The sequence below is a fragment of the Lemur catta genome, chromosome 1 (assembly GCF_020740605.2).
Source record: "Lemur catta isolate mLemCat1 chromosome 1, mLemCat1.pri, whole genome shotgun sequence".
NCBI lineage: Eukaryota > Metazoa > Chordata > Mammalia > Primates > Lemuridae > Lemur > Lemur catta.
Window position 1 is genome coordinate 234,666,290 of NC_059128.1, and position 21,953 is coordinate 234,688,242.

The window sequence follows — 21,953 nt, forward strand, 5'->3', positions numbered from 1 at the left end:
TAGATATATTTTTATTTACCTGTATTTTGGTGACAAATAGAAAATGAAATCTTTAAAATAATACCATTTACTAATTTTTAAAAATGTTGGGTATTTAGGGAATAAACCTAACAAAAACATGTGCAATGCCTCTACTTTGAAGTTACAAACCATTGAAAGAAAGACAAAACCTAAATAAATTTATGGATTGGAAGAATTTATAGTATGAGGTCAATCAGAACTCAGCAGGTTTTAGTGGTTTTTGTTTTTGTATTTGTTTTGGTTTTGATGTATGAGAAGCTGATTATAAAATTTATATGAATATGCAAAGGTCCATAATAACCAAGGCTATCCTGAAAAAAATGAACAAAGTCCGAAGACTTATACTACCAGATATTAAAACTTAATATAAAGTTACAGTAATGAAGAGAGTGTAGTATTGTCATAAGGCTAGATAGCTAGCATAATGGAACAGAGTAGAGTCCAGAACCAAACCCACAGTTTATAGTCTCCTCCTTTTAAGACAGTGGAGTCTTAAAAGTATGGCCATTTCAATAAATAACACTAGGTAAATGGAATATCTGTATGGGAAAACAGCTGAATCTTGACCCCTATGTCATACTAAATACAGAAGTAAGTACAAGATAGGTTTTAGATCTAAATGTGAAAAGTAAAAACAGTGAAGCTTTTCGAAGAAACATCTAACAATATCTTCACAGCCTTGAGATAGGCAAATATTTTCTTAAACAGGAAATAAGCACTCACTATACAGGAAAAAAGTCAATACGTTGAAATTAAATGTTTCTGTTCATGAAAAGACCACCAATAAGAAAATGAAAAGGCAACTCATAGAGCAGGAATAGATATCTGCAATGCATGTATCTAACAAAGGACTCCTATCTAAAATATATTAGTTTTTTTTTAAAAGTTGTACATATAAATCTGAAAAAAAACAGAGCCCCATAGATACCTGAACAAAAAGACTTGAATTGGTCAAAAAACATGAAGTGGTTGTTCAACTTTATTAATTTTCAGGGAAATGCAGATTTAAATGGTAATGTAATACCACTACGCACTCACTACATAGATGATTAAAGTGAAAAATACGGAAAATGATAAACATACCATAACTCACAGTACAAGTTAGGCAAACTGGTATTATCTACTAATCCTGGGCATGTGCATAAACTATGACCCAGCAATTCCACTTTTAGATATTTACCCCAAAGAATTGGATACATATGTTCACAAAAAGACATATAAAACATAGCAGTACTGCTCGTGATAGCTAAGAATTATAGACAGCCCAAATGCCATCAACAATGGAATGGATAAACTATGGTGTTGACTTAGGAGAATGAAGAAAATGAAACTGCATGTCACAACATGGATGAATCTCACATAATGCGAAGCTAAAGAAGCCAGACGTAAGAGTGTGTATTATAAGATTATATAAAGTTCCATGTGAGTTTCTTTGTATAAACTTGCAAGCTGATTGAAAAATTTATAGGGAAATACAAAGATTCAAGGATAGCCAAGATAAAATTAATCTATGGTGTCAGAAATCTAGTGGGGAGGAGTGATTGGGGCAATGTGTAGGAGGACACACAAAGGGTCCTGGAGTTTTGATAGAGTTATCTTTCTTGATGTGTTTGCTAGTTACACAGGTGTGTTAGTGTTGGGAAAATCACTAGGTTTGCCGTAGTGATTAACTTGTTTACATTTTTGTATGTATGTTATCAGAAAACTAACATACATGGAAAGCTATCTGCTTGTATGTGCATAATGGATCTCTCTGGTAAGATACACAAGAAACTGATAATATTGCTTGCCTCCAGGAAGTGTAAGGAGAGGTCAGGGTTTGACTTTGGAACCATGTGAATGTATTACCTATTCAAAAACAAGTACAGTTATGCACTGCATAACAACTTCTCAGTCAGCAGCTGACTGCATATATGATGGTCCCTTAAGATTATAATGAAGTTGAAAAAGTCTTACCACTTAGTGACATCCTGGCCATTGTAACATAGTAGTGCAACATACTACTCGTGTTTATGGTGATGCTGGTATAATCAAACCTGTGCTGCCAGTCATATAAAAGTATAGCATGTACAATTATGTATAGTGCATAATACTTGAGAATGATAATAAACAGTGTTATTGGTTTATATATTTACTGTGCTATACTTTTTATTATTTTAGAATGCCCTCCAACTTAGAGTAAAAAAAAAAAGGTTAACTATAAAACAGCCTCAGGCAGGTCCTTCAGGAGGTATTCCAGAAGAAGGGATTCATTATTACTGTAGGAAATGACAGCTCCTGCGTGTCATTGCCCCTGAAGGCCTTCTGGAAGACAGTGATGTTGATGATCCTGACCCTGTGTAGGCCTAGGCTAATGTATATGTTGTGTCTTAGTTTTTAACAAAAAAGTTTAAAAGGTAAAACAAAAATATGTTTTTAAATACAAAAAAGCTTATAGAATAATTAAGATATAAGAAAAAATTTTTTTTACAGCTGTACAATGTGTTTGTGTTTTAAGCTGTGTTATTACAAAAGAATCAAAAACATAAAAAGGGGAAAAGTGTATACAGTAAAAAAGTTATAGAAAGCTAAAGGTTAATTTACTACTAAAGAAAAAATTTTTTATACACTTAGTATAGCATAAGTATACAGTGTTTAATGTCTACAATAGTGCATAATAATGTCTTAGCCCTTCACATTCGCTCACTACTCACTCACTTACCCAAAGCAACTTCTAGTCCTTTAAGCTCCGTTTATGATAAGTGCCTGATACCAGTGTACCTTTTAAAATGATAGGTTGGTAGTATATGAAATATGGTAAGATTTAACTTAACATCTAATTAACAGGTTGATGTGGGATGTGGCCTAATTTATAAAGTAGAGAAGAAATGGGGTACAATAGGGCAGATAATGCCAGCAGTGCGCAAACATAGTGTAGAAATAGCCATTCCTAAGGTTTTAAAGCTTTGAAATGCCACTTTATATCTTATCCCTGTGTGCTTAATAGCAATTCTTGAATTTTAGGATTATAGCATGTATTCTTAATTCTAATATTAATTTCTAGTTTTTTATCATTTTAAAAACAAAACATTAAGTACTATGGAAGAAGTATAACTTTCGTTGAAGTTGCCCTTTTCTCTGTGGTTCTCACAGTCCTGCTTTTCAGAGGTAAGCACCATTAACAAATTTCTTTGTAACCTTCTGGAACCTAATCACACATTTGAAAAATAACATCGAAAGAAAAATTGGAAGCTATTTTAAAGATTTGTTTTAGGTAAATATATATGGCATTTTCAGTTTCATTGTATGCTTGCTTTGTGTATTAAAGTCCAGTGAAATTGACATTTAATGAAGACTTTATATTGCACAGGTTTTAGAATTACTTCTTGCCTTCTGTTCAGTGACTCAGCTACGCCACGTGCTCACTCAGATGATGTTTGAACACTCTCCATCTGGCAACATTCTGGGAAGCCGTTCTAAATGTTTAGAACCTACTGTGGCTTTACTTCGTTGGTTCAGCCAACCTTTGGACGGATCAGAAAACTGTTCTGTTTTAGCATTGGAGTTGTTCAAGGAATTGTTCGAGGTAATAGGATGATATAGAATAGACTTTTCTACTTCCATGACTCTCAGTTAATTTGTTTTCAAAAGCATTCATAGTAAACTTCCAATTATTCATACACTTGAGGAAAACTTCTCAATTACTAACAGTCATACTAGACTCCCTATCATTCAGCTATTGAGGTTTTTTTCTGCCAAAGTCACATATATTAGTGTTTCCCCTTTTTTCACTGAATAGCTTATGTACATAGTACTTGTTTCAGTGTAATAAGTAAAAGTATTAACAAGATTTGTATGGTTTCTTGTATGACTATACTTGGAGCAGCCACATTCTCTGCATCTCAGTAGATGCTGTCCAATGCCTTTATTAGGCTGTTGAGTAGATTAATATGGGAATGTTGGATTTGGTAAGTGAAATGGAGTGGAGCGTGTCAGACATAAGTGCTAGGCATTTAAGATACAATAAAAATCTCTACATTCTGGTAGATTTTACTATCAGGGCAATTTAGCATTCCCTGCTATTTTCCCTGTTTTTATACCCATTCTGCCTACTGCAATGTCTTCCTAAAATATTTCACCCCTTATAACTGGATCCTATGCACAAACAGATATGTGTGTAAGTGATTATGTTTATTAAGGATTATAATGTCTTGCTTGTAAAACTTTACAGTTTGAGAAAAAACTTTAAATAACAACTTTTAAGTAGGAGACTCAGGTCAATGAAGTATTGAAGTAAGTGTAAAAAATGTAAGGGGTGTTACAGCTCAACGATGACTATCTCTGCATTCTATATTTCATCTTTAATCATTGGTGATGGTTAATTCTCCAGGATGTCGTAGACACTGCTAACTCTCCAGCAGCTGACCATTTTGTGACCCGTCTGCTGCCTACAATCCTTGATCAGCTGCAGTTCACAGAACAAAATCTAGATGAAGCCTTAATAAGAAAAAAATGTGAAAGGATGGTCAAGGCCATTGAAGTTTTGTTAAATATCCTTTCCTGTCATAAATATGAAAACAATATAAATAACTATTCTTTTTTTTTCTAGTATTACATTTGCTGCATTTTGTTTTTATTTGTAATTTTGTCACATATCTATTCAGAATTATTGAACTAAAATTTAAACGATAGAAAAAAATCTCAATAAAGATTCTAAAAAAGTTATCCAGATTTTCCCCCTTATTTTTCTGTGTAAAACTTTTAAGCTAAAGTATATTTTAAGAAATACTTTTTAAATTTGATTTGAACTTTTTTTTTTTTTTGAGACAGAGTCTCACTCTGTTGCCCGGGCTAGAGTGAGTGCCGTGGCGTCAGCCTAGCTCACAGCAACCTCAAACTCCTGGGCTTACGCGATCCTACTGCCTCAGCCTCCCGAGTAGCTGGGACTACAGGCATGTGCCACCATGCCCGGCTAATTTTTTCTCTATATATTTTTAGTTGGCCAGATAATTTCTTTCTATTTTTTAGTAGAGAAAGAGTCTCACTCTTGCTCAGGCTGATCTCGAACTCCTGGCCTCGAGCAATCTACCCGCCTCGGCCTCCCAGAGTGCTAGGATTACAGGCGTGAGCCACCGTGCCTAGCCTGATTTGAACATTTTTGTAACAATTTTAAATTTGGAGGTATATTCTAAGATGACTATTCCATTACTCCTTGTTTCTGTTTTGTGTTTTTGATGCTAATTATTGCCCCTAGATGATTAGTTTTGTCATTTTTTGGTGGAGGGTATTAGCAGATAAAGAAATATTGATAGAGTTATGATTTTATACCAGTATTTTTAGCTTGTGTTTTAAAAACAAAAGCCTCCATAATTGTAATAATGATGATATTACACTTGCTTATTTAAGAAACAAATATATCAACACAAATAAATTCATTTTAAAAAGAAAAGAAAACTCTGAACAATTAGTGTCACTGCTTAACTTCCATGTATTGATTTTCTTAGGTCTTTCCCTGTGTTCACTCTTTCTATACCAGCTGATTCTGAGTTGCTAAGAAGTGCAAGGCCTAATTTTTAAATATTTCATTAATATTTTTTAACTATAAGATAGGAGTCACTATATCTCAACCAGATCTCTTAAATTTACCTGGTCAGGTTTCCTTATATCACAGAGCAATAAGAATATGCCCAACTTTGTCCTGTCTTAAATCCTGTTTGATCTTTGTAAGCTAAGAAGTCCAAGGCCTAATTTTTAAATATTTCATTAATATTTTTTAACTATAAGATAGGAGTCACTATATCTCAACCAGATCTCTTAAATTTACCTGGTCAGGTTTCCTTATAACACAGAGCAACAAGAATATGCCCAACTTTGTCCTGTCTTAAATCCTGTTTGATCTTTGTAAGCTGCTACTCCTTAATTTCCCTCTTTCTTTACAGCAGTGACTTTCAGCCCTGGCTTCATATTAAAATCACCTAGGGAACATGTAAAAATTTTGATGCTGGAACCTTACTTCCAGAGATTCTAATTTAATTGGAGTATTGGAAAACCCTGAAATCAATGGATAGTGTGTGTTTGTGTGTTGTTTTTTTGTTTGTCATTGTTTAGACTACCCAGGTGATTCTAACATATTGCCAAAGTTGAGAACCACTGCAGTAGAGACACATGATTACTTTTCTTGACCTTAGCAATATTTATAATTAATTTGGTGGGGCCTTCTCATTGAATCATGCTATAATGTGGCCTTTTTTAATGATAGATATTTACATTAATTTACAATACACATGCCAGGCATGGTGGCTCACGCCTGTCATCTGGGAAGCCCAGGCAGGAGGATCACTTGAGGTCAGGAGTTCAAGACAATATACAAAATAGGAGAAAACAACTTCCCTTAATTCAACAAATATTTATTGAACCATTCTGATCCATGCTAACAGAAAAATGAACATCCAGTGGAGAAACATCCTTTCTCTGTTTTACCCTTGAATCAGAAACTTTTAGTGCCAGTCCATCTTTTGCCACTTACCAGTCAATTAAATGGTTTGAGCACCAGTTTCCTACTCTGTCATTGAGCTAATGTAACAGTTTACATCAGACTGCGGTAATGACATGATTTGTATGAAATCATCCTGAATATTATGAAGTATTTTACAAATACAAAGTATTCTGAGAATTTTTTGTTTGTATATCTTAACAAAACTTACCTCTGTGTGGAGATGATACTCTGAAAATGCATATTGCAAAAATTCTGACTACTATCAAGTGTACCACTCTGATAGAACAACAGTTTACATATGGCAAGATTGACCTGGGGTTTGGAACAAAGGTAGCAGATTCTGAATTATGGTGAGTATATGAAATCTGATGGCAAAAGGGCAAGCCAATAAAATCAAAAGATGCCATTATTGTCATTCCTTTTGGAGGATTATCCTTGGGTTATAGTTTGTTATCTCAAAGTATAGCAGAGAATTAACAAAAATATATTGATAATGGAGTTTTTAAAAATTCATTTAATTTATAGATTGTGTGCTTCTGAAGAAAAGTATTAACATCTGTGATTTGTATTATTTATGTCATAATTGTCAGTGATCATGCTCCTCGAGAGCAAGGATTATCTCTTCTTACTTTTTTGTTCTCCCTTTCAGGTGCAAAGCTAGTAACATGGCCTAGTATAATTCATTCGCTACATATTAGATATTCCATATTGCCTAAGACTACCCCCTATTGTTATGCCAGTGCCAAAGCTAAGAATTAAATGGGTTATGTTCCAGTACTACTGCTTATGTGAAGCAGAAAGTTGAAGCATGTTGGTATTTTGAGAGTAGAGAAAGAAATACTCTCTAAACTTAGACTATTAATGCCAATTTGTTCTCTTTGGGTCTTGAGTTATAAAACTTGTTGATCTCTATGATATTTTTACTTGTCAACAGAAATAATACTTTATCTTCTTGAGTTTTAAAAATAAAAGTATTGATTTTTTCATTTTCAATAGAATTATGGACAGACATAAGCTGTAAGAAATTTTTGAGTTACGTAATTTAGATATGACTTATTTTTAAAGCAAACTTGCTGCCGATGTAGTTTTGAAAACTCTTGATTTGATGAACAAACTTAAACAGTTGGTTCCTGGTATGGAAGTAAGCTTCTACAAAATCCTACAGGTAAGTTTAAACTCTTTCATATGTAAATGTTCCTAATGTATAAGTTTGTGTTTTAATTTTCTTTAGAAGATGTTTCTCTTAGAATTGGCCATCAGAAAAAAGTTTAAAGTTGTTAATTGTCTTAAGTAGTTATAATAGGCGTATTGCAGAGTTATTTTAGGTAGTTTCACAGGAATTGAACATAAGTGCTCCTGATTCTAGTATACAGAATGTTCTCAACAGTGCTGCTTCTTCAGCCTTTTCCTTTCTTGTGTAATACTTGCAAGTTTTTTCATTTGTTTCTGTTGACATTGGGGGAAGGGCGGTATTTGTTTTGGGGATTTGTTTTTCATCAGGGTTGATGAGGCAGGGTATTAAGGAGACATCTAAAAGAAAGGGACTTGATTGTGAGTGATAATAAGATTAGAGGAGGTTGCAGGAAGTGGCTAACTTACAAATTTCAATGATAATAGGTGAATTAGAGCTCTAGATGTTATCAAAAGACAAATTTACAACAAATTTAGTCTAAAGATCTAATTGGCTTTTATGTGTGATTCTAGAATCAAGCAACCTCATTCTATAAAATAGAATAAATTGTTCTGATAAGTGAAGCAGAGGAGGTTGGCTTGATAGACAGACAAGGGCTAAAGAAAGCAGAAGGATTTGTTGTTTCAAAGTTACTTTCTTTATGGGGTTAAAACAGGGGGGACTTCCTTATTACAGTGACTCAGGTTGACTAAAATCTCCTGTGTGCTTTTTTTTTGTTTTTATTTTTTGAAAACTGGCCCATTTTAAAGTACAGGAAGCTAATCTAAAATGATAGCCTCTCATAAACTTTGTTGAACAGTATCTACCTTGATATCTACAACACTTGGCTTATAATAGGTATTTAACAAAAATGTGTAAATTACATTATCATAGTACCTTAGCAGAGATGGCTCTAGTGAATGTATAGACAGGGTAGAAGCCAAAACTGAAACGTTAGGCATGGACCACTTACATGCTCTGAGAACATTATGCTTAAGAGACTGGGTTCCAAATGTTCATTCTACTAATTGTTAGTCAGTGCAGGCTTAAGTAAGATATTTTGCCTGGATAAACTTCAGTTTCCTTGACTACAAACTGGAAATAATGATTCTTCTCCATGGGAGGAGTTATAAAGTGTTACCATCGGGGGTTTTGGAGATAAAGGCCTGCTCTTAATCATAGTTCTGTGGCATTGGATTATACTTGAGTACCTACAAGGCACTTAACATTTTAATTATAAAGAATTTATATTTTAATATTTTCTTTACTAACAACTTAATGCATTTTTTTAAAAAATGAGTCAAACTGATTTTATGTCAATACTTAGGAGATGTTTTTCATAGTACAAGGTGAGCATCCCTAATTTGAAAATCTTGACATCTAAAATACTCCAAAATTCAAAACTTTTTGAGCATCATAATAACACTCAAAAGAAATGTTCATAGGAACATTTCAGATTTTGGATTTTCAGATTAGAGATGCGCAACCAGTATATATAAAGATATTCCAAAGTAAAAAAAAAAATTCCAAACTTTGAAACACTTCTGGTCCCAGGCATTTCAGATAAGGTATACACAACCTGTAGATGATTTGGGTCTTAATAGTACTAATATAAAATATTTACTGACATGGAGGACTTGAAGTAAGTATATTGTTTCAAGTTTTAAGTTCTCTGATTTGAGTTCATTTTAATTTTACTTTTTATTTCATGGCTTTAATTTGGAAATGATTAACCATTTTTTAAGCTTTTCTTTTAAATGATAGCTTGAAAAAAATAATTCTAAACATCAGTCAGTTGTGGATATTTTAAATCCATCATACAATACATAAAAATATGTAAGGCATAATTTTCATAGGTACACTTGAAAGCATTCAGAACCTTGGCCAAATTTTTTTTAAGCTGGTATGTTCATATTGATTGCATGGCAGTGTAAACAGCTATTCAACTATAAAAAAATAAAAACTAATAATACATTCAAACATCAGACAGAAACACTTTAGAATTTGCCTAGAATTATTTTATGATTTAGCTCTGTTTACTTACTCACCTTACTCTAGAAGATCTGACATTGTTTATTGTTTCTGCCTCTTCTTTTCTGGTTTCTGATTTTTTTAGGATCCACGTTTGATTACTCCTTTGGCTTTTGCTTTAACATCAGATAATAGAGAACAAGTGCAGTCTGGACTGGGAATATTATTGGAAGCTGCCCCCCTGCCAGATTTTCCTGCTTTAGTGTAAGTTGTAATCATTTGGAGTGTATCTGTTGTGGTGGTACAATACCCTGCTATGTGTCTTTAGTCCTTAAAATAAATGTGAATTGATAACTTCATTGTAATAGTAATCTTTTAAATGATTGAAAAAATTTTTGATTTGATTCCTATAAATGAAAAGTCTAGATATACTCAGGGAAAAGCTAGATCCAGTAGTTAAATGTTGTCTGTCTTTGTCTCTTGCCACCTCTTTTTAATGATAGCCTCTGGACACTCTAAGCTTTATTCTATCAGTTTAATTCTTCCACAGAAAGAGCTTTTCCTTCCTGATTGTTTAAGTGAAAGGTATAAGCATCACTGTCATTGACCAGATCTGGGTCATTTGCCAAGGGGTCAGATATTATATGAGAACTATATGGATGAAAGTTATTTGGAATAGTGGACTGGGAGAGTTTCTATAGAAAAAAAAATCTGTGCTTTCATCAGGAAGTGGAATAAATGATGGCCAGGCAAAATTTTCTACTATTCTCATTAATTTCAAACAATAAGAGAATATTTGTAATTATGTTTGAAAAAAACCTTCAGGTTTTCAGGGCTCTGTATAAAACAAATGGTTAACAAAATGTCTGTTGGTGTCTAATTATTTGTAAAAAATTTAAATGGTTTATGTAAATGAATTTGTAAAAGTGATTTCAATAATTTGAAGCAATTGATAAATAGGTCAGACATTCTGTATGTGCTGGGGTCAACAAACTGGCCAGTGGATAGGTGCCTGTTTTTGTAAATAGTTTTATTAGAACAAGGCTAAACCCACTCATTTTCATATTATCTGTATTTCTATGCTGCTGTCACTTTATAACAGCAAGGTTGAATAATTATAAGTCCATATAGGCCTTCGAGCCTAAAATATTTACTATAATGTCTTGTAAAAGAAAAAGTCTGCTAAGCCATGCTATGCTATTCACTGATTTAGCAATCCCATTTTTCAGAATTAATAACTTGGGTAGTCATAAATTAAGAATTAAAGAACTACAGGTGCAAGACCTAGAGACCACGTAAACAAAATTCCCTTCATTTTATAATACATATTTTTTAACAAAAAAAATAGACAAATAGGAAGCTTTTCAAGTTATAAGATAGATGTGGTCTCTGAAGCTGCTCCGTTTTGTGGTGGCTTACTTGCTTCAACTATAGCAATCTGACATAAAGCAAAACTCCAAGCTTCAGAGGGGAAAGCTACAGCCTCACTGAATGTGGGAGTCTCATCCTCTGCTTCCGTATGTGTGGCCTTCTCTGTCTTATTTGTATTGTAGATAATTTTCTTTTGGGGCACTACGTCCAGTACCTATTTATGCTTACTATTTAATATCCTTATTTGACATTATCTTAGGCAGTTTAATAAAGTGAATTGCATGACGGGTGCATCAGTAGGCAGGATTTTTTGTGTCTTTGCTTTTTTGTTTTATTTAAACATTTAACAAATGAGGTGAGGGCCACCAGCCCTTCTAGACATTTTGGATGTTGTAGTAAATTAGACAAGGTATCTGTTGTCATGAGATTTGCACTCTAGTTGGAAGATAAGTTAAAAAAAAATTTTCGTATTTTGCACATCACTATGGGGAGGAGGGGCAGTTAATATTAGTATTACATAAGGCATTAGGGATGGCCTGTCTGAGAAGGTGGATTTGAACTCAGAAGAAGAAAGAACCAGCCAATACAGATCTTATAAGAAAGTGTTGTTCCAGGTAAAGGAACAGCTCCTACGAAGACCCTGAGGCAGCAGAAAGATTGGATTTTTAAAGGGACAGAATGGAAGTCAGGTTGGTGTGAACTTACTGAGGGAGAAAGATAAAGGTCTAAGGGCACAGATAAAGGCCAGGTGATGTCACCCACGATAAGAAGAAGGTTGCCTTGACCAAAACTAATAACTTTGTTCTTATTACAAATAATCCAAACTCACAAACTAGTTTTACAATGCTTCCAAACCAGAGGCAGAGGTGTCATAATAAAGGGTTGCAAGTAGAAAAAAATGGGTCCTCTGGAAAATTTAGGACATTGCCCAAAACTTTGTTTCATCATAGTCTCCAAGAAAATTACTTCAAGATTATTTTCAGACTTCCATTCCAAAAAAAAAGAAAAAAGACCCATTCTAAAAGATTCCCTAATTCTACACTAACTCTGCCTTTTACTCTATTTTTTATGTAATTATTTCTTTTTCTTTTTGACTCCCATCCAGACTTGGAGAAAGTATAGCAGCAAACAATGCCTATAGACAACAGGAAACAGAACATATGCCTAGAAGAGTTCCTTTGCAGTCATTAAATCACAGTTTTCCAACATCAGTAAAGTGTTTAACTCCTCCCCTTTTGAAAGATAGCATTCCTGGATTGAACATTGAGGAATTAATAGAGAAACTTCAGTCTGGAGTGATGGTGAGTGAAAAATAGCAATTATAAATGGGATTGTACCTGGTACATACCAGCTATATGTCAGCCCTGATTATAATATTTATTTAAACTTTAAACGCAGATTTCAATATTAAAACAATATTCTTGAAAGTTTGGAAAGAAAGGAAGAAAAATGAGTCATTAAATTCCAACATTTAATACAACTGTCATTCTTTTCCTAGTCCTTCCTAGTCCTTTTTCACAGGCACACCAAATTTTACCCAGATATTCTTCTGCAGTAGCCAGGCTAGTGAAATATTTATGACCCACCTGATACAGCATTCATTTCTTTTTACTTTGTTACTCATCATTAAATTTCAATAATGTAATTTGGAAGTAGGCATTTATTTCATTTTGTCAAGTGTTAAAATGTTCTGTTTTTTTTACTCTATGAAAACCTAGGTAAAGGACCAGATTAATAATGTGAGAATGTCTGACATAATGGATATATATGAGATGAAGCTGTCCACATTAGCTGTGAGTACAAGCTTATTTTAACTGTGTGTAATAAGCTTTAATAGATGTTTTCCTACAATGATGAAAATTAATGGTATGTTTTCTTATAGTCCAAAGAAAGCAGGCTACAAGATCTCTTGGAAGCAAAAGCTCTAGCCCTTGCCCAGGCAGATAGACTGATTGCTCAGTATCGCTGCCAAAGAACTCAAGCTGAGACAGAGGTATGTACAACATACAGACATGTCTGATTAGTAGAAAAATTAATAAAGTAAAATATGTACATAATATTATTTATTTGTTACTCTAATTGAAGTAAATTGTTCTTAGCATGTGACATGACTACTGCCTCCATCTTGAAACTCTCTCTTTAATTTTGGTTACATCATTATCTTCTGATTTTTTTTTCTACCTAATTGATATTCTTTTCCCATATCATTTATGGTCTACCTTTAAATGTTGGAGGTTTCCAGGATGTGTTCTAAGCCCTTTTCTCTTATTTCTGTGTTCTGTGAGTTCAACCATTATCAAAATGTTAATGTCCCCAATTTTATATGTCGAGCACAGATCATTTTCCTGAGCACTAAATGCTTCCCATAGCTCCATTTAAATATACAGCAAATATTTCAAACTACTCAGCATAACCAATAGTGACCTAATCACTCTTCCCTTTTTTAAAATTTATTTTTATGTATCCCTTCTACTATTTTTAGTTTTCCAAATAAGAAACCTAGAAATCACAGTTTACCTCCTATAATTATTCACCAAGTTCAGTTGATTCTACCTTCTAAATATTTCTCTTTTCTGCCTTGTCTCTATTTCTACCACTATTTGCTGTAGGTCAAATCCTTTTCATTCTTCATAGGAATCATAGCAGATCCTCTAATTTCTCTTCCTACCTTTAGTCTAGTTCCTTCTTGTCAGCCACCTTCCACACTACTGCCAAAGTCATCTTTCTTTTGTGTTTGGTTCTACCCTCCCTCCCCCAGGGATCTCTGAGGCAATGAATAATCTGATGCTGTCCCTCCTGTGCTAAATATCCTTCACAGTAGCTCCCATTGCTTTTGGAATATCATTAAAATTTCTTAATTTGGCATATAGGGATTCTAACTATGCACTTCTCAATCCACATCTTGAATTTTTGTTCATTCTTTGCAGTCAACCATATCAGGCTACTTTGCATTTTCTGGAACTTGCCATACTCTTGTATTTCCCTGTCTTTGCACTTGCTATTGCTTATCTGGAACACCTTTTCCTCTTGGTCTTTGCCTAACTCCTCATAAATCCTTTAAATTTCAGCTTACATGCCTTCATTTTCCAGAAGCCTACTCTGGTCTCTTCCTTTTCGCGCATATGTCCTTCTTTGTATCTACCCTGTGCTTACCTCTTTAGAATATTTCTCAGACCATGTGAAAATCGTATTGCCTGCCACCCCCACGCACAGTGTCAGAGACTGTTTGTTTGTCTCCAGGCACAGTATTTGGCACAGAGCAGGTGCTCAATAAGTTTGACATTATGCTAAGTAGATAAATGTACATGATGTGTGTATACATATACCTTATGAGTGAAAACTTAACTGCAGCAATATGAAATTCCCCGCAGATGCAAATGGAGTCTATATAATTTGATATCATTTATAATGAATTATAATAAAGTTGTCTGGCTTTTGAAAGAGACATCAAAACCAGTGACAAGTAAAATACCTTTTAAGTCTTTTTCAGAATAAAATATTCAAAAAATATAAAGAAATATAACCATATTTCCTTTTTTCTTATTTTAATATGATTTCATTTGTCTCAACTGATATGTTGAATTTATCACAAATTCCAAGAGAGAAAATTGGCGATATTAAAATCATTTTTCTCTCTCTTCTCATGACACATTCTTATGTTCTGTGTCTTTTGGACATGTCTTACATTTTGTTAGAGAATGTAATGTTTTATCCGTGTGACTGGAAAAGCTTATCATAAAAATAACACTAAATAATTGCATGTTACCTCTTTACAGTCTATGTCATAAAAACAGAGAAGGGCTTAGGTTTTGATCTGACATTTTAAAATAAGTAATATTTTTAAGACTAAAGGGATAGGAGGAATCCACTTCTTATTCTAGTTACTTTTCTGCTTTTTATTGTTTCGTGCCACATATTAAATACATACAGATGTAGGTTGTGGTTCCTGATTATGCTAGCTTAATTTTAAGAGTTCAGTTAAGCATCTGTGATATAGTTAAGATATTATTCTTAATTCTTACCCAAAATGGGAAAGCTGATGTGTATATAATTAGGTGGTTTAGTGTTAATGGCTACTCCCAAGGACCATACCCTTCTAATTGAGTACTGTATGTATAGCTACCTTTGTGTTGCTCTAGTTTTGTTCATTTCCATTAATCTGGTCATAATAACATTGTTTTTGTCAGACAATCTATTAAATAAAAAAGTATAACAGCATCTGATTTATTGGAAGTTTTATAGTTAAGTAATAAGTATATATGACTAAGACAACTTTGCATAACCCAATAGATGCTAGTCTATTCGATATTTAGTAAATATTTTAAATTGTAGAAACTTGAGAGTATTATGTAAATGATAGTGGGAAAGTCTGTGTTCTTTTTATTTCCTTTTTTTTTTTTTCTTTTTTAAGGCACGGACACTTGCTGGTATGTTGAAAGAAGTTGAGAGAAAAAATGAAGAACTTAGTGTTTTGCTGAAGTCACAACAAATAGAATCAGAGAGAGCCCAGAGTGATATTGAGCATCTCTTTCAACATAATAGAAAGTTAGAGTCTGTGGCTGAAGAACATGAAATATTAACAAAATCCTACATGGAACTTCTTCAAAGGTAAACTAAACGTTTCTGTGTAAGGTTAAAATCTGGAATGAGCACGCAGTGTTTCTTTTCTGTGTCCCTAAAATCCTTTTGTAAGCATTTCATATATTCCATTAATACAAGGTAAGTAGTTAGCAAGAAACTTAAGTCATAGTGAAATGATGTATTTTTTCCTCAAACTCAGTATCAAAGTTGGAAACAAAATAAAGGTTTCTTCATTTCTTCTAGTTGACTTCTTTTATTTATTCATGCAGTTACCAGTCATTTTGGATATAAGCTCCACCAAGACAGGTTTCTTTGTCCATTTTGATCGCTCACAAATCTCTAGGGCCTGTAACTGTGCTTGGTACATAGTTAGGCACTCTATTAATAACTGTTGAATGAACTTAGTTGTTGTCACAATTAGTATTTGTTTGAATTGGTCATTCTTGCAGATCAAAAGTAGTTAAATATTGGCAATTTCGTATTATTCAGCCTAATAGCATGGAATTTAGGTAATAGTGTATAACTCATCTCTGAATGTCATTGAATATAGTTTACTTAAATGTGTGACTATATCTGTAGAATAAGTTTTTCTAGGTGAATTGCTGGGTAAAATGGTATGTGCATTTAAATTTTTTATAGATATTTCCAAACTTCCCTCTAAAAAGTTTATACAGATTGAGTGTCCCTTATCCTTTAAGCATCATGTTGGCACTCAAAAAGTTTCAGATTGTGGAGTACTTCAGATTTTGGATTTTTGGATTAGGGATGCTCAGCCTGTACGAATTTATTTGCCTACTAACAAAGTTTGATTGGTTTTTCCTCCTTTATCAAGCTCTTTTACCTTTTAGGACAGTTTTAAAACTTCTGAATTACAAGGAAGACTAGGGACAATTATGTATTTTTTACCAAAAATGAAAGTAAAAATACTTTGGGGAACTTGTTTATTGTTTTAGTTTATATTTAAGATTGCTCTCTGCTATTAATACAGAGACGTGGACATTTTTAACTTTGCATGAAGGTGGGAAAATGAATCACATCTAGAAAATTTGGGATGACGAGGTGATTTCTAAACAGGATATTTTCCCCAACAACAACTTTGTTTACAAAGTCTGATTGTTTGAGGCACCACTGATAAAATATACTATTAGTGATAAGTTGGGTCAAGAACCTAGGCAGTGAACATAGAGAATGAAGAGAATGTAGCCAGTGGTCCAAGAGAAATACTGGTTTCTAGGACCTGCTTATGTTTTAGATAGTGATTTAGAATTCAAAACAGAATAGTCCTTGTATGGCCAGACAGATAACAAAGAAATGAAGCTGACTGGGGAAAGATCATTTGTAATGGGTAGACTGTCTAAAGGCATTCAAATTCAGATTGTTAAAAAACTGCGTGGGACACACAAAAGCCCTAATGGCCAAATTTGGCCAATGCCACCAGTGTTTAGTGTTTTTTTTTTTTTTTTTAATCTTTGTACTTAATGAAGTAAAAAGAACTTTTTTTTTTTTCCTTGAGACGGAGTGTGTCTCTGCTGCCTGCACTAGAGTGCAATGGTGTCATCATAGCTCACTGCAACTCAAACTCCTGGGCTCAAGCAACCCTTCTGCCTCAGCCTCCTGAGTAGATGGGACCACAGATACAAGCCACCATACCCAGCCAATTTTTGTGTTTTTTATAGAGACAGGGTCTCACTGTGTTATCCAAAGTTGTCTCAAACTTCTGGCCTCAAACAATTCTCCTACCTTGGCCTCCCAGAGTGCTAGGATTACAGGTATGAGCTACCACACCTGGCCCAAAAAGGGCATTGTATGCTTAAGATAGTGAAAGTATCACTTTAGAAAGGATTTTTTCTATATTTACCTTGCAGATAAAATAAGCAGAGCTATTAGATGCAGAGCTTTAAAGAAGGAAAAAAATTTAGAATCCTAAACTTCAAAGATAGCTATATGTATTTATAGCAAATTATGTAACCCGCAATATTATCTAAAATAATGCTCTATTCATAAATATGAGGTTAATGTCCCACATATTTCTATTTCTTAGTAATTTTTATCACATAAGTCAGCAGAAACATCTTTACTTCCTTTTAGAGTTGATTGAATTTTATTTAGGTCCTGCTTGTTGATATCATTCCTCTTCTTACCTGCAGTGTACCTAATTTGGTTAGAAGAAACAGTAAAGAAAACACTGAGGTTTTTTTCTCTGTATGTTTTCTTCCATAAAGATACCAACTCATTTCTTTGTCTTTTCAGAAACGAAACTACTGAAAAGAAGAATAAAGATTTACAGATCACATGTGATTCTCTGAATAAACAAATTGAGACAGTGAAAAAATTGAATGAGTCACTCAAGCAACAAAATGAAAAGTAAAATCTCTAGTTCTGTGTTCTAAATATTTGGGATTTTTTTAAAACAAAATGCTTCTATATTGATGAAGTTAATAAAATTATCATTTATTTTAGCCATAAAATATATACTAGCAGAATATACAGGCATAAATTTTCTTTTGAAATATTTCTTGGGGAGAAAAAGCCACAAATGATATGTTTCATTGATATTTTCTTCTATTTTTTTTAATAACTTCAGAACTATTGCTCAATTAATAGAGAAAGAAGAACAGAAAAAAGAAGTACAGAACCAGCTAGTAGACAGAGAATATAAACTAACAAGTAAGTGGATTATTCAACTCATTGTCTATTTTTAATGTTTTTTATTGCAAAAAAAATCAAAGCATGAGTGGTTTCTTCGTGTTTTACTTTTCTCATTCTTCTAAATCATAAATCACATTAAAAACGGCTCTCTTTTTCTTGCCATAACATTTCACAAAAACTGTTCAGTTAGATTGATCAAGTTAAAAAAACAATACATTTTGTTGAAATCTATGGGTTATAGGAAATGGTTGCCCTTTTTAAAATAAAAAATTTTCAAGGAACATAACAGCAGGTGGCAGTACTAGGTAACTTTTAGTTATTAGCTTCTAAATAGTATATCTATGAAATGATCCACAAAAACATTTTTATTCTAACTCACTTCCCTTAGAGCACAGACACCTACCTATATAATTTTTTATAATTGTAGCCCTCCTTTTCTTTTTTGACCCTTAAGCTTTGAGGGTTGTCCTTCACCTCTTTAAAGTATATTTAGAACATAGGATGAGGGAAAAACATGGAGATTTAGTATTTTGTATAGAATACTGTCATATAGGAAGAGTTTCAAGGTATTCTTTATTCAGCAAATACTGTAAAATTTCCAGCAAGATGTTTCTTCATCTTCCTAGGTGTCTTTCTTTTGTTCTTATAATATTGCTACTAAACCTTTTCAGGGTATTGTCAGTATAAGATCTCTGAGTATAGGCTGGGCACGGTGGCTTACGCCTGGAATCCTAGCACTCTGGGAGGCGGAGGCGGAAGGATCACTTGAGCTCAGGAATTCATGCGAGACCAGCCTGATCAAGAGCGAGACCCTGTCTCTACTAAAAATAGAAAAATTAGTGGGGCCTCTTGACACATGCTTGTAGTCCCAGCTGCTGGGGAGGCTGAGGCAGGAGGATCCCTTGAGCCCAGGAGTTTGAGGTTGCTGTGAGCAAGGTTGATGCCACCAGGGCACTCTAGCCAGGGCAACAGAGTGAGACTCTGTCTCAAAAAAATAAAAAATAAAAAGGCCTCTGAGTATATAACTGACTGTTTGTTTTAAGATTTGCATCAAAAATCAAAAGTACAAGAAGAAAAGATTAAAGTTTTACAAAAGGAAAGGGAAGATAAGGAAGAAACTATTGATATCCTTAAAAAAGAATTAAGCAGAACAGAACAAATAAGAAAAGAGTTGAGCATTAAGGTAAGAGTTCTCATTTGCCTTAAAATTAAGAAGTCTTTTTTGAAAAGGGTGAATTTGGATAAATTAATGTTCTCTTTCTTTAGTAAATTTTTTTAGAAGATAATAGGATCTCAAAACAGTTTGAATATCATTTGTTATGAGGGCTCTCTCACAATGTGAAAACCTGTATTTCCAAAAACCATTAAACATTTATTAAGTACATACTGTGTGTCAGCACTTACTGCTGTCAAGTGTACAAAGAATTCAGAAAAGGATTCCTAGTTTTTGATGTACATACAGGTAGCTGTATATAGCTATATAGCTGTATCTCTGCTTATGGGAATGGTAGCAATAATAGTTCATATTTGTTTATAACTTATAATTTGCAAAGGACTCTTTGAAACATTTTTCTTAATTTTTACTTTAACAAATATATTAACATATGAATATTAATAAATATTTTCAACTTACAAATGAAGAAACTGAGTCTGAGGTTACTTGCTAAGATCACATAACTGATAAGTAGAACAGTAGCATATATTCTCAATCTAAGTCCAGTGTTCTTTCTACATTATCATGATTGCATAGCTTGAGGGGTAGCTATGAATTGTGCTTTTTGACCCATTTACCACCAGGAAGTTGAGAACAGACTAGGATTAAAAGACGTTGAATTACTACAGAGCATGAGTAACAAAAGGGGTGTAAAATTTAAAGCCACATTTATAGTTTTTCCACTTCTGCTTTAATATGATTATCTTATTAGTGATTTTAAATATTATTGTGCAGTATTTTATGCAAAATTTCAGCTACTAGCATTGATTTTTAAAAGACAAGTTGAATGTGTCTTCCCAATTTGTATTATATTGTTTAATGATTACTTAAACTTACCATATAATTTAATTAACTAAAATATAATACGTATGTATTTATAATGTGTCTTTAAATGGTTGTCATACAAATAAAAAACAAAAGCATCTTAAAATATCTGTGAAGAGAAAACATGCAAAGTTATTTTTCTTCTCAATCTCCCCCCACCCCATCTGTAGGCTTCCTCCCTAGAGGTTCAAAAGGCACAATTAGAAGGTCGTTTGGAGGAGAAAGAGTCCTTGGTGAAACTTCAACAAGAGGAGTTGAACAAACATTCTCACATGATAGCCATGATCCACAGTTTAAGTGGTGGAAAAATAAGTCCAGAAACTGTGAATCTCAGTATATAGACATTATGGCATTTTGGAATTTGTAATCTAATGTAATTTTTTATGTATTTATGTATTGGAGGGAGGCGGGTAGGGAAGGTAATTTGTGACTCCACAACAATAGGAAAGTATTATCTAAGTATTAATTTAGTAAAGAACCTGATCTGAAACATGTTTTTACTTGATCTTTTGAATAGAATTTTTTTTTTAAGTTTTACTTCCTGTTTCTGGCTTTTATTGCTTAAAGCTTTGGTTCTTAGATTAGAATTTTCCTTTTAACCTCCATTATCATTTTTCTAAGGTCCTTTGCTGTTTCCTTAGTTGCTTTCTACTCTGTTTCGCTTATCTAATTTATTCTCATTTATGATTATTTAGATCTTACAGAGTCAAACTTTCTTGGTATAACAGCCCTGAAGATTAATAAATTAAAAAGACAATTATTAGTAAAGAGAGAAGATATCATACTACTAGAGCAGTTTTTTTCTAAAGCACAAAAGAAAATATTAATGAATTTAAAATAGTGTGCATTTTAAATGCCGTAAGATCCACATTCACATGAGATTGTTAAAAAAAGAGAAAAAGAATGCAGTAAGATATATGGTATAAATTCTTAATTTGAAAAAAATGCAATCAGTCATTATCAGAAATGCATAAAAATTAGAAAATAACTATTGTGTTAAATGATTATATTGTCTCAAAAATCTCATAATGTGTAGAATTACTTGTAAGGTAGTTTTATCTTTCCTGTTTTTAAAAATGCTGTATATTGGCCCACCGTTATCACTTCTAATCAGTTATGAATTTCTTATGATTTACATGAGGATAATTTGGATTCTACCCTTGCTACATGTTCAGAAATTTATTATTTACTATTCTCATGTGAATTGCATTTAATATACTGTCTTAGAGTTAGTTTTTCATTGGACCATTTAATTTTAAAGCATAGGTTAAATATCCTTATCCATATATTTCTTTAGTACAAGGGAATTTTTCAGTACTTTCATTTGAATCAAATGTTCTAAGTAATGGATGTAAAAAATTTTTTTATATCAATATTTTGATTTTATTGCTATACCATTACACAACCATTAATTTTACTTGGTGTTTTTTTCACTGTATCTTTGATTTAAGCAAATTTAGATTTACTTCTATTTCTGAACCATAGTATATCTGTTATGTTTAGAAATTAAATATATTTTCACATTTCACTAATTATATTAAGTAATATCAAGCAATAATAGATTTATATATTTGTATACATTTTGTACAGTTCCAGAAAATTTTTTTAAAATATTGTGCATAGAAAAACATTTTAAATTACTTATTAGAGATACATTCTATTTCTCTTTTGAAATT

The 21,953-nt window shown here is 32.9% G+C and overlaps 1 protein-coding gene across 2 annotated transcripts in view; it reads left to right on the forward strand.

Moving 5' to 3' along the window:
- CIP2A (cellular inhibitor of PP2A) overlaps window positions 1-20,814 on the forward strand; it is a 36,448-nt gene extending 15,634 nt beyond the window's left edge. The window contains exons 9-21 of one of the 2 annotated variants that reach the window (XM_045540340.1): window positions 3,371-3,586; window positions 4,391-4,550; window positions 6,705-6,846; window positions 7,562-7,661; window positions 9,784-9,902; window positions 12,115-12,310; window positions 12,728-12,802; window positions 12,892-13,002; window positions 15,421-15,617; window positions 17,841-17,954; window positions 18,175-18,257; window positions 19,283-19,422; window positions 20,448-20,814. In XM_045540340.1, coding sequence (XP_045396296.1) covers window positions 3,371-3,586; window positions 4,391-4,550; window positions 6,705-6,846; window positions 7,562-7,661; window positions 9,784-9,902; window positions 12,115-12,310; window positions 12,728-12,802; window positions 12,892-13,002; window positions 15,421-15,617; window positions 17,841-17,954; window positions 18,175-18,257; window positions 19,283-19,422; window positions 20,448-20,618 — 1,824 coding nt within the window. In that variant the 3' untranslated portion in view covers window positions 20,619-20,814. Of the gene's footprint in view, window positions 1-3,370; window positions 3,587-4,390; window positions 4,551-6,704; window positions 6,847-7,561; window positions 7,662-9,783; window positions 9,903-12,114; window positions 12,311-12,727; window positions 12,803-12,891; window positions 13,003-15,420; window positions 15,618-17,840; window positions 17,955-18,174; window positions 18,258-19,282; window positions 19,423-20,447 lie in introns of those variants that run through there. The other variant, XM_045540341.1, reaches the window with a different exon arrangement.
- Window positions 20,815-21,953: the final 1,139 nt, after the last annotated feature.